The sequence below is a fragment of the Macadamia integrifolia genome, chromosome 2 (assembly GCF_013358625.1).
Source record: "Macadamia integrifolia cultivar HAES 741 chromosome 2, SCU_Mint_v3, whole genome shotgun sequence".
NCBI lineage: Eukaryota > Viridiplantae > Streptophyta > Magnoliopsida > Proteales > Proteaceae > Macadamia > Macadamia integrifolia.
The window spans coordinates 30,026,897-30,042,361 of record NC_056558.1 but is presented as its reverse complement, the minus strand read 5'-3'; the positions used below and the strand labels follow the sequence as shown (position 1 = coordinate 30,042,361).

The 15,465-nt window shown below is 37.5% G+C and overlaps 1 protein-coding gene across 5 annotated transcripts; it reads left to right on the top strand.

Annotated features, from left to right (window-relative positions):
- The first annotated feature begins 236 nt into the window (after positions 1 to 236).
- Positions 237 to 9,304, top strand: LOC122069691. Of its 5 annotated transcripts, XM_042633777.1 has the most exons (4): positions 237 to 497; positions 4,920 to 5,127; positions 6,243 to 6,448; positions 6,587 to 9,304. In XM_042633777.1, the coding sequence occupies exon 4, from the start codon at positions 6,643 to 6,645 to the stop codon at positions 8,926 to 8,928; it is 2,286 nt and encodes a 761-aa protein (XP_042489711.1). In that variant the 5' UTR covers positions 237 to 497; positions 4,920 to 5,127; positions 6,243 to 6,448; positions 6,587 to 6,642; the 3' UTR covers positions 8,929 to 9,304. The 5 variants fall into 5 exon arrangements, with proteins under 5 accessions (XP_042489711.1, XP_042489704.1, XP_042489697.1 ...); XM_042633770.1 differs by lacking the exon at positions 4,920 to 5,127; XM_042633780.1 differs by lacking the exons at positions 237 to 497; positions 4,920 to 5,127 and adding an exon at positions 2,351 to 3,420.
- Positions 9,305 to 15,465: the final 6,161 nt, after the last annotated feature.

Here is a 15,465-nt window from a genome sequence, read left to right as displayed (position 1 = left end):
CCATGATTCACTTCTCCCGTCGCAACTTCCATCTACATGAGGTTGGGGTATACGGTCCTACCAAAAAAATAGAGGTTGGGGCATACGGTCCATACAGAGGACCAGGGTACCATAGATATGATGAGATTTTAAAAGGCTTCATGGAAGTGAAAAAGGGGCACATACCCTAAAAGGAAATGGATTTTTGTTTTCTAATATAAAAAACGGCCATAAATATCCTACCAATAGAAGGCAGGAAGTCCCGACTCCCAACTCCAAAATCCCAAATCAATTAATAAATCCAATTTCTTTCGCAAATTCCTAGAAGAGGAGAGTTCCTGGGAGTGAGTCAGTGAGAGAGGGATCATTACACATTTTTTTTTTTTTGGGTGGAAGGGATCATTACACATCACTGCGACTGAAAGGGAAGAATTGCAAATCTAGGGTTTGCAGATGTTTTTTCGCTAACATTCTTTAAAGCTGCTCTAATGGGCGGAAGTCCTTGAAGCCGAGGAAAGGTTAGTCCTTTTTGAATCCCTATAGTTTTTAATATTTATTCCTGAGGCCGAGTTCTTCCGTGTTTGTTTGTTTCGATCGAATACTTAACGCAAAGGGTACTAAAAATGACATTAATCGAGAGCAGTTTCATTGATAGCCGACAAATGTATCATGCAGATGGATTTCTTTGTGGCAACAAGACTAACAAAAGTTATTGCTTTTTGAATCTTTACTTTCGCATCGCTTGAAACTCTCCCTCTCTCTCTCTCTCTCTCTCTCTATATATATATATATATATACATCTATCACCCGAAATGGTTGCCCCTTACTCTATACTTTTCTCCTGAAATTTGTACTAAAAATATTAGTTCAATGTTTCATCTGGTTTACGTTAGAAGCTTGTGTATTGTTGGTGATAAAAATGGATCAAGACATGGAACAAGAGGGGGGCTTATCAGTAACTCAGAGAAACATTACTAAAGACGAAAGGATACAAATCTTTGTAAACTTTTCTTGCATTATTTACCAAAACTCTCTTTTAATATTTACTAAATTTCTCCGCCTGAGAATGGAATCTCCAAGGCTACATTCTCTGACATGCACTGTAGATCAGATATGTGGTGGATAAACTATAGCTTGTAAAGTATCTACAAGGAATTGGAAGATAAACCAAACTCTAACTGCATTGGAAATGGTTTTAGCAGATCCTAAATACCATAATTTATGGACTCTTCTGAGCTATTAAACCAAAAATTTTTGGGTTGAATAGCTCAAAATTTAAAACTGACCATAATTCAGTTTTAAATCATTACACACCTTTATAAAGTGATTATAATTTTGGGTTATTAAATCCTGTCAAAGCTTCGTGCCTTGCCATTGGCTTTTGGATAAGTTCATCTTCTCTTTGTGTCCAACTCACCTTTGATGTGTGAAAAAAGATGGCCAATTAGGTGCTTGCTTTAGGATACCGACCAAAGTTTTCTTTTATCATTGTTATTTAATATATGGGAGAAAGATTCCACCATGCCCGCATTAGGAATCCTTTCCATCACACTTGCTACTTTCATCCATGTGGATTGATGATTTGGCAGGTCGACCATTGGATAGACTATTGAAAACCCCCAGTGATAAGCAAACTATCGAATTAATTGTATAAGCCACCATATATTTCCTTTCCTTTTAATTTTTTCAATGGTTCTCATTGAGTTTATCTTTACCTGACTTTATAGACTTCTTAAACATTTTTTAAACTTCTATAACAACACGAGAGTATCAGATTGGCTTGTAATTTTGACCGTTGATCACAGCTTGTTCGCCAAATTTGGGCCTCAACTAAACTGCCTTGCGGCAGTTAAAAGGACATGGTGGAATGGGCTCCGGGTACAGGCATAATTCAGCCCAAGTCCATCGATTGGGCTCCAAAGCTGGTTCCTATTTAGCCCATGTTATGGGTTTATTTTAAGGAATTCTGCCTATATTTAGTGCCCATTTAGTTGGGATAAGGCTGAGTTGTTTTTGTTAGTCCACATTCGGCCCATATTGATTCTGCCATCAAAAAGGATATTGACCAGCTGGATTGAGTACTGTTATTAGCTATCGACCAGCCTGACAAGAGGGGAGATAATTGATAAGATCATATGGATGGGGCTAGCTACTTGGACAACAAGTTAGAGAGTAATTGCCAATTGTGTGTAGAAGAATCTTCTATTATTCATCCAAAAAAATGTGGAAGATTCTTTCAGCTCGCATGTTCCTATATTTTAGGGAAGCTTTTCTCTTTGCGTGTGAGGATTTATTAGCTAATGTTAGTTTTTTAGTTTTTCTTTTTTAGATGGGTACACTATAGAAGGGGGGAGGGGGAAGGTAACATCCAGGAGACTCGAGCTGGAGACCTTTTGGTGAGTGTGGGTTTTTATTAGATTCGTTTCAAGTAATTAGTAGTTTGTAATTACTAGGACTATTTAGTTTGTTAATTAGAGTGGGGTTGGGATTATTTTGTAGCTAGTTCCAATTAGGACAAGGTCTGATTTGTCAATTGCTGTAACCGATTGGAACTTATAAATAAATATACCTGCTGAATTTCAGTAGCCAACGATTGAGAGTGTTATGAGTTATTGATTAAATGGCACTATTTAAGTGAACAATGCCGTGAAAAGTATTCACAGGTACTGTTCACATGAACAGTTACTCGTGAATAGTAAACTTTATGTTTTTCCGTTTTTTATTTCAGCTGCCAATGATTGAGAGTGCTACAGTGCCGTGAAAAGTATTCACAGGTACTGTTCACGTGAACAATAACTCGTGAATAGTAACTTTATGTTTTTCCGTTTTTATGCCATGATCATATATATTGAACGAAGTGGGCTGTCTCAACTGCACGGTTGTGACTCCTTTAAAGCCATATCTTTTCTCCTCTTCCTCCCTTTTCTCTTCTACTTTTTCCTTTTTATTATTTTTATTATTATTTACAGAGAGAGATGAGTTTTTGTTTGATAGTCATTGAACTGTGAGATGCAGTGCGGCAAAATATTCCTTGAGTAGGTGAGAGTCCTTCGAGTGGGGTGAGATGCCTAGTTAAGAGAGAGATAATCAACCCAACCTATTCCTTTTTATTTGTATTTTCTTCTTATTTTCCAATTGATTTTCCATGAGGGGTCAGAGTTCTGAAATCTGCTGCCATCGGGGACCAATCAATGGTGAATTCCAGTTGAAGAAAACAGTTTTGATTGCTGCAAGAAGGCTGAGAAATATCTTCTGAAGTTGCTGACGGGAATCTGCTTCAAACCATCCTGCGATTCTGTTCTCTTGGTGGGTTTTGCTGAAACCCTATACCAATCGATCTCACATATCAGCCGCTGGGTGCTTCCCAAATTTTGAGATACAATTCCACATTAAAAAGGGGACGACTACTCAATGGAGGTTTGAGGCTGGTCTGAAATCTGGGTTAGTCTATTATTTAATAATCTCTCAATCTGAAACCCTAGATTTAAGCAATCTAATATCTCAGCATATGTTCAGTATTATAATCTGAGGTTTTTATTACTAATCCAGGTTTGTTATATGTCCACTTGATTGAAGTTTCAGAACCATCAAAGGTCTTTTGATGTCAACCTTGAATTCTGACTTTTGACCTAAAATCCTGTAAATCAACATATCAGATCTGGGTTTGTTGATTTGTCATCTGTGATTTAGTACTTGAATCTTATTTATTGAGTTGTTAAGGGATCCTACCTGGGGTTAAGTCATCTGTGACTGATGGAGGGCCAGTTTGGAGAAGGGAAAATCTGAGATGAAACTAAGAGTTGCAGGGGATAGGGAATTGCACAAAAAGAAAGAGAAAAAGGGGGGTGGGGGGGGGGGAAGGGGAGGAAGTTCGCACGCTCAAAGCCACACAGGCTTCAACCAACAACTCAATTCATTCTTTTTTCAATCTAATCTGTATCATCGGTTACAAGACAATATATAAAGAAAATTCCAAACAAGAAATAGAAATTAACCAACCAGGAAACTAAGAAAACTAATTTTACTCAACTAAGGAAACTACTAACTTTTAGCTATCTCCTAATAAATAAAGTCCTAAAATATCCTACTAGACTAAAGACTCAAGATTGGACCTGGATCTCAATCTGGGCTCTCAAACGTGTTCAAGCTGATCCAAGGAAGTGTTCCTGCATGACCCAACCTTACATCAAGGCATGCTGGAATCCTGATTTCCTTACATTTAAGAGACTCACTTTATATGCTTTAGAGAGCCTCAATTCATATGGTTTCCAGCCTTTTGGACATTGCTTTAGAAAGCAGCTCTATGTTGATAAGAGTTCTGCCATCTCTTTAGTAGTATCGGTGTGGAATTATATTTTAGCATATCTGCTGTCTAGATCACTTGATCCTGTGCTCTCAAAAGCTTATAGACAAGATCTATATTAAATATCTATTGCCTATGTCTTAACTACTAGTCCAATAATGTTTTCTGAATTCTGATAACAAAGTATATTTGGTAGGAATTTTCCATGAATGCATACATGAGTCATTTGGTGTTAATCAGTTGTTGAGCAATGACCATTTAAGCTCTATTTTAAAATTTCAAATCTATGAGCTACTTGATTTTTATTTCCGTTATTCTTCCAAGAGAAGTGGCAACTGTACCCCACTAAGTAACTTGGCTAATATTGATGACTATTAGATCTGAAACATCAAAAGGATGAAGGCATAAGCCTCTCAAAATGTGCTGCAGATGAACTGATGATTGACGATTCATTCATCTTCTCTCAACTTTGAGTGCATTATCGGAATTGTATGCGAACCAATATGTTCAGATTGCCATATTATTGTCGTTTTTTACATCTCTTATTGTTGTATGACACTGTTACTCTCTATCCATTGGATGCTGTGGTATTGAGATGAGTAGCACCTATCACTGGACATTGTCTTCCTCCCTGCAGGTTAGTTTTTGTGGTGGGTGGTCTTTTCCTCTCTAAATGAAATCAAGGGACCTTTCCAATCAAAACCCTTTTCGACATGCTAGCATTAAAGACCTTAAAAACACTTTGTAAGTCAGAACCTGAATATTAGAACAAGATTTCAAATATCACCATTGGGTTGGCTGATCGACATCAGTTTCGATCCAGACTGACGTCCGATGCTCACTTGGTATTGTCCTAGACAGATCCAATCCTAAATACTGTAACTAAATCCTTGACTAAACTAAATCAAATTGCATCTCTGTGAAATCATTTTCTGGCATTATATTCAGATGTTCTGCTTTGGTGTTTCTTCGTGCATTATTTCATATCCAATAATCCATCCAGAGATTCTACTTTTTCTTTGTTAGTAAATAACCAGCATTCCACGATGCATGCTGTCTACCGGCCTAATAGTTGAATATTAAAATGAGAAGTGCAGGACAAAGCCTGATGTGATTAGTGGTGACGTTTGTGGTCTTTTGTGAACACTGTCGTAGTATTGTTTTTCCAGTTAGTATATCCTCATAGAAAGACAGTTTGAGATGGTGGAGCTTTCCACACTTTCCCATCTTTTAATGAAGGTGGTTTCTGTTATTTGTGCAACAGTTGTGGCGATTTAAATTTATGTACTTTTACTATTATTACTACATTTTTTTTTGGTGGGGGGGCTTTTTTTGGACACATTTTCACATTTAGTTTCACTCTCTAGCCATCAGCAGATTACAGAGTCATATGTTTGCATATTGGAATTACGATTATTATGTCTTGAGGGAACAATTCCTTCATTAAACTCCAAAACATATCCATTTTGGGATTGCTTGAGCCAAGTTGGGTCTGTGTGTGTGTTTTTCCTCCTTGCTTTTTGAACTTTAATATGAATAAAATATTGCGACTAAAAGAGGCATTTCTAATAGGGTATTGCATTTATTACTTATGCTAATTTGTTTGAAGTATTTCTTATATTAAAAAAAAGAAAAAAAAAATCCTAATTTCTGAATCAAATACAAATCAAATGGATGTAGTGAAGAAATAGAACTGGGGTGCTTTGTTCATGTAAATTAACTATATGTATACGTAATTTATATATACGTATATGAAGAAACATTTTAAGTTTACTCTCCTTGGACAATATTTTAGTAAATAGAATAAACTGAAGGTCTGGGTCTGCTGGAGGGAGTTGATAGAAAATACCATAGTATTATGAAGTTCTAGGGTTTCCATACCATAAATGTCACTTCCTACATGGGTATTGAAGATGCAAAAACTGACTCGTATAGTCTGCACGAATTTGACTTTTCATAGGTAATCCAGTCAAGATAAGAAATAATGAATGAGCTGAGCTTTTTGCAAATATTTGGAAGGCATGTGTGTGCTAGCATTTCTTCAGATATTCTGGCATTTATTGACACTGTCGCTTAAGCTTCATATTGGCCAACCATGAGAAATGTCGTTGATTCAGAAGTGGTGCAGTACCCACCACCACCTGCTTTGCATAGACCTTTAGTTAGGTAGGCAAACTGGTGCTCTTGCCTGATGTCTTTCTCATTACTTGTTAGATTTATTTGTTTATTCTCAATTGTTTGACACTTTCTTTTCAAAGGTGTATTATGTTTAGCGAGTCAGTGAAGAATGCCTTTCTGTTGCAGGAAAGAAATACCATACAGATAAGCGAGGAACCAAAATCTGCATTAGCTCCTGAGACATGAGCCAAGAGAACCAAGGGACTGATTCTTTTCCAATGGAAAATACCCCAGTGAAGCGGAAACGAGGCCGTCCTCGAAAGGATGGAAATCTGGTCCGTGGGGAGCCAGCTTCGACATCTCTGCCTGTAACTGATATGGTGAGGAGAAACCGACGTCGTAGGGTAGATCAAATTGATGATGCCATGGTGGGCCAGGTTGTTTCTGGTGCCCTTGAAGGGTCATTTGATGCTGGATACTTGCTCACTGTCAAGGTTGGCAACACCAATACTGTTTTGAGGGGTGTTGTGTTTGAACCAGGGTTGTCCGTTCCCATTTCTGTGGCGAATGATGTGGCCCCACATGTCAAGATGTTCAAAAGAAATGAGATTTCCCTGCCAACCCAGGTGCAAGGTACCAACCTCCAATCTGAGCAAAATAATGGAAGACTTGTCAAGGTTTCAGGGAATGAGGGTGTTCTTGCGTCAAATGTCTCTCCACCTGTCAAGCAGGTCCCTAGAGCACCCCAATTATTGCCCTCACAGGCTCAGGCCAATCCCATGGCATTCTCAAAGGGAGAAGTTAATGACACTAACAATGTCCCAAAAACTGCACCCCATGCCTTGCAGCCAGAGGAGAGCAAAGCCAAGAGCTCACCTAGCCTACCTGCCAAAGGACTGGCAGGTGAAGCAAGTGATGATGCCAATCATGTTGATCAAGTTTCTTCACAACCGGCAGCATCTCAGACTGAGAACAGGACGCCCACTGATGTTATGCAAAATGACGAGTCTGGTCATCCCACAAGAGATGCACCCCATTCCTTGCCACCAGAGGATAATAAAGCCAAGATATCACCCAGCCGACCTGCCAAAGGAGTGGCAGGTGAAGCAAGTGGCGATGCCAATCATGCTGTCCAAGTTTCTTCACAAGTGGCAGCATCTCAGACTGAAAACTGGATGTCAACTGATGTTATGCAAAATGACAAGTCCAGTCTTCCACCAAGAGAAGCTGGAGGACTGGCCATCGATGCTGGCCAGGTGGTTCAAGTTTCTATGCAAACAGCAGCAGCACCTCAGATAGAGAAGAAAAAGTCTATTGATTTGTTGACAAATGACAAGTCTGATCTTCCCACAAGTGAACCTGAAGGAGTGCCAAGTGATATCAATCAGATGGTACATGTTCCATCACAGGTTGAGGCTATGAAGTCAACCTATGTATTGCCTAATGAAAAGCTTGTACTCCCCGCAAGAGAACCTGAAGGTCCACTAAATGATGCCAGTCAGGTGATTGAGGATTCTTTGCAGCCAGCTGCACCTCAGAGAGAAAATAGAAAGTCAGCCAATGTGTTGCCTGATGACAAGACTGATCTGCTCACAAGAGAACTTGATAGTTCCAACCAAGCCTCACTTGTCAAGGCAGAGCAAGTAGTACAGCCTGTGGTTAAGGGTGAACCTTCTGCAACCCAACCTTTACAGATGGTGCATGACAGAGCTGTTGCACCAGCTGAGATATTTCAGGAAAATGAAGCTGCAGCTCTAATCAAGCAGCCCCTGAAAAATTCAATCACATCCGAAGATTCAGAATTCATCCCTAGCATTGAACCTTCTATTGAGAAACTGCCGGGCAGTGAATCCATTGACCAGATTAACCAAGTTGAATCGCATGCGATGATATCAGAACTTCAGCCTGGCTTGCATGCTGATGATGCTTTGACCTCGGGGGGCTCTGAAGTTAAACTAAACTGCATCCCTGTGTCAGATCCACCCGAGACTGTAGCTGCCCAACCAAATAATGAAGTGACCAACTTGTTAGAAAAGAAAGCTTCTCCAAAAGGTGATACACCACAAGATTTAGCAGCTAAACTTTCAGATGAGATTCCAGGTAGATTTGAACTTTCACATTTGGATGGGAGGGCAAAAACTGATGTCTTTGAAGTGACCGAGGGACATATCGAGTCTGAATCACAGTGCCGTCAACCAGTAGGTGTGTTCCACAGAGGAAGTAGTGTGCAAATCTGTGACACTTCTCTGTCCATGCATATTGAAGAAAGCATCTCCAAGGATACTATTCCCAGTGAACAAAAGTCCCAAGCATTGAAGAAAGTAACTACTCCATTTCTGTCTGTTGACTTGGGAGCTGAGATAGAGACTACGGAATCTTTGCTTCCAAAAGAAGTGCCTGGGCACCAAACCTCTACTTCCACCCTGCCCATCCAGACTGAAGATGGTGTCTCAGAGGATACTTTTCCCAGTGTTCAATCTCAGTGTGATCCTGTAGAATCAAAGGTTACCGATAGTATGAATGCCTGAGAAGGTGATGAAGTAAAAAAAAAAAACATGCTCTAACAGAAGATAACTGCACTGAAGCCTTGAAGACAAAATACAGCTAATGATACTACTGACAGTAAAGAGATTCATGAAATTTCTTATAGGAGGAAATTTTTGGGGATAAACATACCGAAGGATCAACTATAGAAAATATTTTGTATTCTTGAACACCATTCTATGACTATAATTATCAACCATCAGTTAAATTCTCAGTTGCTTGGAGAAAAACAAAATCCATTACTTGTGACTTTGACTCTCATTCCTTCGATCTGCTGTTTGGATAGCTAACTAACTGCTTCTTTCCTCATTGTAACAGAATACAGATTAGGAAAACCCGCTGGTTTTTTCGGTCTTGGTAGTTCATGGGTTTATGTTTGAAAGCTGTTCTCAAGCTCTGTATCATATTTTGGCTTTGAATGTATCAGTTTTAAACTTTTAATCCAACGTGGCCTCAAATTTGTAATTAAAATGCATTCAAATTGAGGCTGGATCAAGTTCTCCATTCAGGTGGGACACTTTTTTTTTAAAAGAAAAACTAGAATTAATTATCTAAAATATTTACGTCATCTTGATATTGTCCATATCCCCCTATTACCGTTGGCAGATTTACAAACTAAGTCGAAAATAAAGTCCATGGTTGAGTGACTTCCCGCTTCTTTGTGATGGAATTTATGGATCCTAATAATTCTTTGATCTTATGGAAGGTTGCAAAATGGAGAAGAGGACATGCTCCCTTAGTAGGTTATAGAATAAGAAGAGGCCATGCTCCCTTAGTAGGTTATAGAATAAGAAGTAATTCCCTGTCAATCCAAACTTCATGTATATTCCATCCTCTAGTAGTTGCCATCATTAATCCTTCCAAAATACCTTCCGTTTTCATTGCTCATCTCCGAGTAATTGTAGTAGTATTTGATTCAAAGATCCTAAACTGATCCTATGTGAAAATTCCATATGCCTATCCTGAAGCTGATTTCAAAAATTAGTTGCACCAACACAAACCAAAATTGGGTGTGTCAGATAAGGGGGTGGGAAATCTTTTTTTCAAGCTGGCCGAATCATCTGTATCGAGTAAGACATTATCATTTAGACTTGCAGGGTAAAGATTAAGATAAAAAATTCATCAATGAATATTCCTTAAAATGAAATCAGGGTTAGGATTAGCAATGGATGCAATTACATCATTTCTAAGTCTAGTAGATAGTGATGGCAAAGACATTAAAAACCAAGCAAGGTCAGATCTAGAAAGCAATTTATTGAAGAAAAAATACCTTACTACTTGCACAAAGGAAGTTGAATTAATTTTCCGCAAGCGTAGACTGAGTGGCCCAGCCACCCAAATGTGCGATGTAAAATCACAAGTTATAAACATGTAGGATATAGTTTTTGTTAGGAAATTGCAAAACACAGATTTATCAATATTCATCATTGACCCAAAATATCCTAGACCGGAATTCCATTGTGTAGGGTCCGCCATAGAAACATCATAAATTTGGGGTAAATTTTTAATTTTCAAAAAAAAAAAAAATCCACCATTTACCTGAAATACCCCTCAAAATATACCCATTGTCATTTCCTAAGATTGTTTTAATGAACTTAGCTCCTGCATGAGTAAAAAAGAACCTCTTGTGGTCAAAGAACAACTCCATTTATCATTTTGGATTGATGGGGTTATGATGATCTCATTAAACAAGTTTAGTTAAAGAGAAGACGAAAGCAAATCCAATGTCATGAATTATTCAAGATGAATCGATCCACCCTGTCTATAGTGTTGAAGGTCTGTGAGTTGATTGTCGAAGGATCTAGACTCCTAGATATAACCCAGGGGTCATACTAGAAGAAATTATTTTTGCCATTTCCAATAATTGACAAAAAGCATTTTTAGAGAATAGGTAGAATTAACAATATACTATTCCAGAACTATGACCCGCGTCAATTAAGGACCTTTGGATAAAAAAACGGATTTATTATGGCAATATTTGGCTCTTAATATCTTCGACCAAATAGCATTATGCTCAGGCAGAAATCTCCATCCCAGTTTAAGGAGAAGTGCTTTGTTCTAAGTGGCAGCATTCTTAGGTCCTAATCCTCCAAGATGATATGATTGACAATTTTTTTCCTCAAATAATAAGATGCATCTTTCTAGAGTTGTTAGAATTGCCCCCGTTTCAGAAACGAGCACAGATTGAGTCACTATATCAAATTTTGATATGAAACACAAAGCATGACATGAGATAAGAATGAATTGAGTAGAAAGTGGATTGAGTGAGAATTTTGCGGCTAGCAAAGGAGAATAACTTGGCCTTCCACACCGAGAGACGATTATTTACATGGTCAACAATACCACGAAGGATGACCACTTGGGATCTCTAGGATGTAAAAGATTTGTTCCTAGATAAGTGGTATCTTTGGATATATCCTTAATTTTAATGAGAGAACTGTTGGCTTAAACCCAATCGTGCAGCGGAAGGGATCGGATTAATCCAACAAGAACTCGAATGTATGCGTTCACAATTAGGGACATTTCTGCTGGAGAAGACACAACTTTTATTGAAATTGATATGTTGTCCTGACAGGTCAGAGAGTAGTTCAAGGATATCCTTGATAGCCAATAAATCATCTGAAGTGACCTAAAAAAAAAAAAAAAAAAAAAATGTATCATCCGCAAACAGAAGATGGAAAACTTCAGGAACATGTCAAGCCATTTTACTTTCCTTAAAGAGGTTAAGAACTCTGTAGGTGCAGAGAAGATGGGACAAGACTTCCATAATAGTTATTAAAAGATATGGACTCAGCAAACATCCTTATTGAATTCTTCGAGAGGGTTCAAAGAAATCAAAAGAAGACCCTTCCAATTTGATGGAACAAGTGACAATTGACAACAGATAACAAACTAAATAACACCGACGATCACCAAACCCAAGAAATTCAAAAATGGCCCTTATGACACCCCATTCAGCCAGTCGTATGCTTTTATTATATCAAGCTTGATAGTAACAAACCCCATTGATTGCTGGGTTCTTTTGATTGTGCATTCAAAAAGGCTGTTGAGTAAGGGTGTCAATTTGAAACCAAAATCAAATATCGAATCTGAAACCGATCTGAATTAATTGAATCGAATCGAATTAATTCGGTTCCATATTGGTTCTAATTTTGATATTTTAATTCGGTTTGGCTCGGTTAGTTTAGGAACCGTCGGTTCCAACCGAGACCAAACCGAACCACCTATTAAAGATAGAAAAGACAAGAATCAATTAAATGCTCCAATGCAATAGTAAATACCAAAAGTCAAGAGTTGAGAACCGTGAGGTAATCAATTACCCCACAATGGCACTAACCCACTTTTCTGTTTTTTATTTTTTATTTTTTGGTTAAAACCCGCTAACTTCTCTCCGTCTCTCTCTCCTCCCATCTTTGATCGTATCAAATGTTTTTCCCAAATCGTTTTCCTAAATCCAAATTGGAACCAGATTATAGAATCGATTTTGAACCGAATCCAAATTGAAATCGAGCAGGGTTCGGATTGAGTATCCAATTGTGGAACCGACTTGGTTCTCGGTTTGATTTGCACCATTGCTCATATGAACCGAGCCAAAAAAACCGAAATTGAATCGAGCTGAAAAACAGAAACCAGATTGAGCCGAAAAACTGAAACCGAACCTATTGATAAGCTTACTGTTAAGTGTGGCTATGGGCACTATAATTTATTATAAATAATAAATAATTGAAATTATTATTGTAATGCCCCCAAATTTGGAACCTTGGAATATATATATATATATATTTTATGTTATTTTCTAAGCTTGCCTAAATATTTAAAGTTAGGGTTTATTTAATGACTTAATGTGTTAGCTTAGCAATTAGTACCTTGACTATTTAATGGTTTTAGGTTCAAGTCTTGTACTTAGTAAGACCCAATATGAGTCTTATCCTAAGGTTTATATGTATTTAGTTTGACTTGTGACTTAATATGTAGAGTTTTTGGGACCTTAATTGTTTTTAGGGTTAGGGTTTTTTGGAACCCATTAGGGTTTTTCTTGGGACCCAAATCTAATATTATTTCATATCAAGGTCTAGGATTCAATTCATAGGGACCAAATATAATATTCTTTATGGGACCCAAATCTTGGGTGAGATAGTAATTAATATAGGATATTAATTATTTCAGATTGAGACCTCCTGGATATTTGAGACTCGAAGGGGAGGTAACACTTTTGCAAACGGAGGTATTTGAATTAGTTTTGAACTAGGAGATTAATAAAAGATGTAATTAATTTCAGGTTGTGATGGGCTTGAGCATTCAGAGCTTAGAGGGTGGAAGTAACATACAAGCTGAGGTAAGTGGATTATAGTGGGATTACACCATAAGTGTATGGTTTGATTGTAAGATGTGATGTTTGGTATGCTTGTTTTGTTGATATGTGCTGACTTATACTTATTTTGAATTGTGTTTATATGTGACATGAGTTTATGGGGGATGATTGATGGTCGATGAAGATGACTATTATTGTGTGATGTATATTGATGCTAGTTCTTACGTGGAGATTTTAGTGTTCTTAAAGAAAGTGGTTGTATGAACGGTGATTTTGTGAAAGTGTGAAAAAAGAAAGTGTGTAAGGGTAAGTAAACTACTCCATACCAGATCAGAGAAGGGTGCCCCATTGAATCGCAGGACTTACACCCATTGTGCATAGTGGTGTATATTTAGTCATAGAGTGGAGACGACAATTTGTGGGGGCAGAGTTTCCCTCTCGTATTATGGATGGTGGTAGCTTATTTCTCTCAGTCCCGGCTAAAGTGTGATAAAAAGAGGATATTTTTAAATGATCGTGTTTTATTAAAAGTGTGGTTTGAGCAACTAACACTGTTTGGTTTAACTGTTGTTTTTGTCTAATTGTTTTGCCCTGTGATGTGCTCTTACTATTGTCTCTTACTAAGCTGTTAAGCTTAATCCATTATTTTAACATCACAGATAATTGAGATGAAGGTATGCTTGAAGCGGATTTTGAGGGTGACTTGAACACTTCTTTATTTGTTTTGTTTCTATTTTCTTAAAGGGGGTGTGGTGATGACTTTTAGAAGTAAACTCTAATAATTGGATTTTGCATTTTAACTGGGAAATATCTTAGGTTGCTAGTAGTAGGTTTACTTAAAATTTATAGCAATGGTTGATTATTTTTGTGGAGACTTGATTTGTTACGAGTTCTAATATGCCTGATGTTTTGTGAGTGTTTTGGATCATTTGATCATTGTCTACAAGGAATGTACTCTTACATGTATGTTTGGGACATGACAATTATATTTTTGTGAATAGATATTTTTGGATTAAGGATTTGTTTGGATGCAAGGGAAATTAAAGGGAAGGGAAGTGAAAATTTTAAACCTATAAAATGATGTGACTATTTTCACTAACTCCAAATCATTTCTTATTTGATTATTAAATTTCATTTTATTTTGCATTCAAAACCCTTTGGTTTAAAAAGTAAAATAAAAATTACATACAAAATGTATCATTATCAAATATGGTAAGAAAATTAATATTATTTATGAAATCACATGGGTTAATGATTACAAAAGTTCATCTTTTAGAATTTGAAGGTGTGCAAATCGCTTTTGTTTAATTTCCCTTGCAACCAAATATAGCCTAAGCCACGATTAAGAAGGAATTCCTTCACTGATGTAAATGGAGTAGGATAATCTTTCTTGCGGTCAGGAGGTGCAAGGAGTGGCAATTTCTAGCCTAGGCCTAAATGTTTTTATTTTTATTTTTATTTTTTGGTTTTACCTATCATACTACTACAACTACAAGACCCGGGGGGTTGAAGCCGGCAAGACCAACCGAGCAAACAATTATGTTCCCTGAAGTTAATATGTAGAGATTTACAATAAGGAGCAATATCCCATAAATCTGTGAAGGCTATAGGATGGATGGAGTTGTCGAGCAAAGAATTCTCAGGCTCTCAACATAGTTTTGAGTTCTAAGAAATTTTGTCGCAGAACGAAGCATTGAACAAGCTAGCGGTGCTAGGAAGAGGGGAGGGGGGGGGTGTTCCATGGACATCCAATGGATGTGTATGCCTTCTAATAGGACAACATATATTGGCTAGTCAGCCATCCAAGCATCTAAATGACTCAATTCGTTCCTCCTAATCCTATAAAGAACGTCCTAATCATCTTTTTGTTTGACGTGAAATCATCATCAGTGGTAAATGTGTTAATTTAGAACCAAAACCGAAAATCGATATTCAAATAAGCTATTTAAAATTATATCAAACTTAATCGAAATAATTCAGTCAGTTTGGTTTCAAATTTGAGATGTTTTCTTGATCCACTTATTAGTCAGATATTGGTATCTCTCAATGCCAGTACATATTGATTACCGAATCAAGATTTTTCTCGTGGAATAAGGTGAAATGGTCCAAAAATGTAAGATACAGGGTTAAGTCATCCCACACAATCACGATACAGGGGTCTGGCTTAGTTGGACTAAATGGGTCGATCCCAATCTGCAGGCTAACTGTA

Bases quoted from the DNA above. Each gene is read 5' to 3' on its own strand.
- LOC122069691 (XM_042633763.1), top strand. From the start codon at position 6,643: ATGAGCCAAGAGAACCAAGGGACTGATTCTTTTCCAATGGAAAATACC.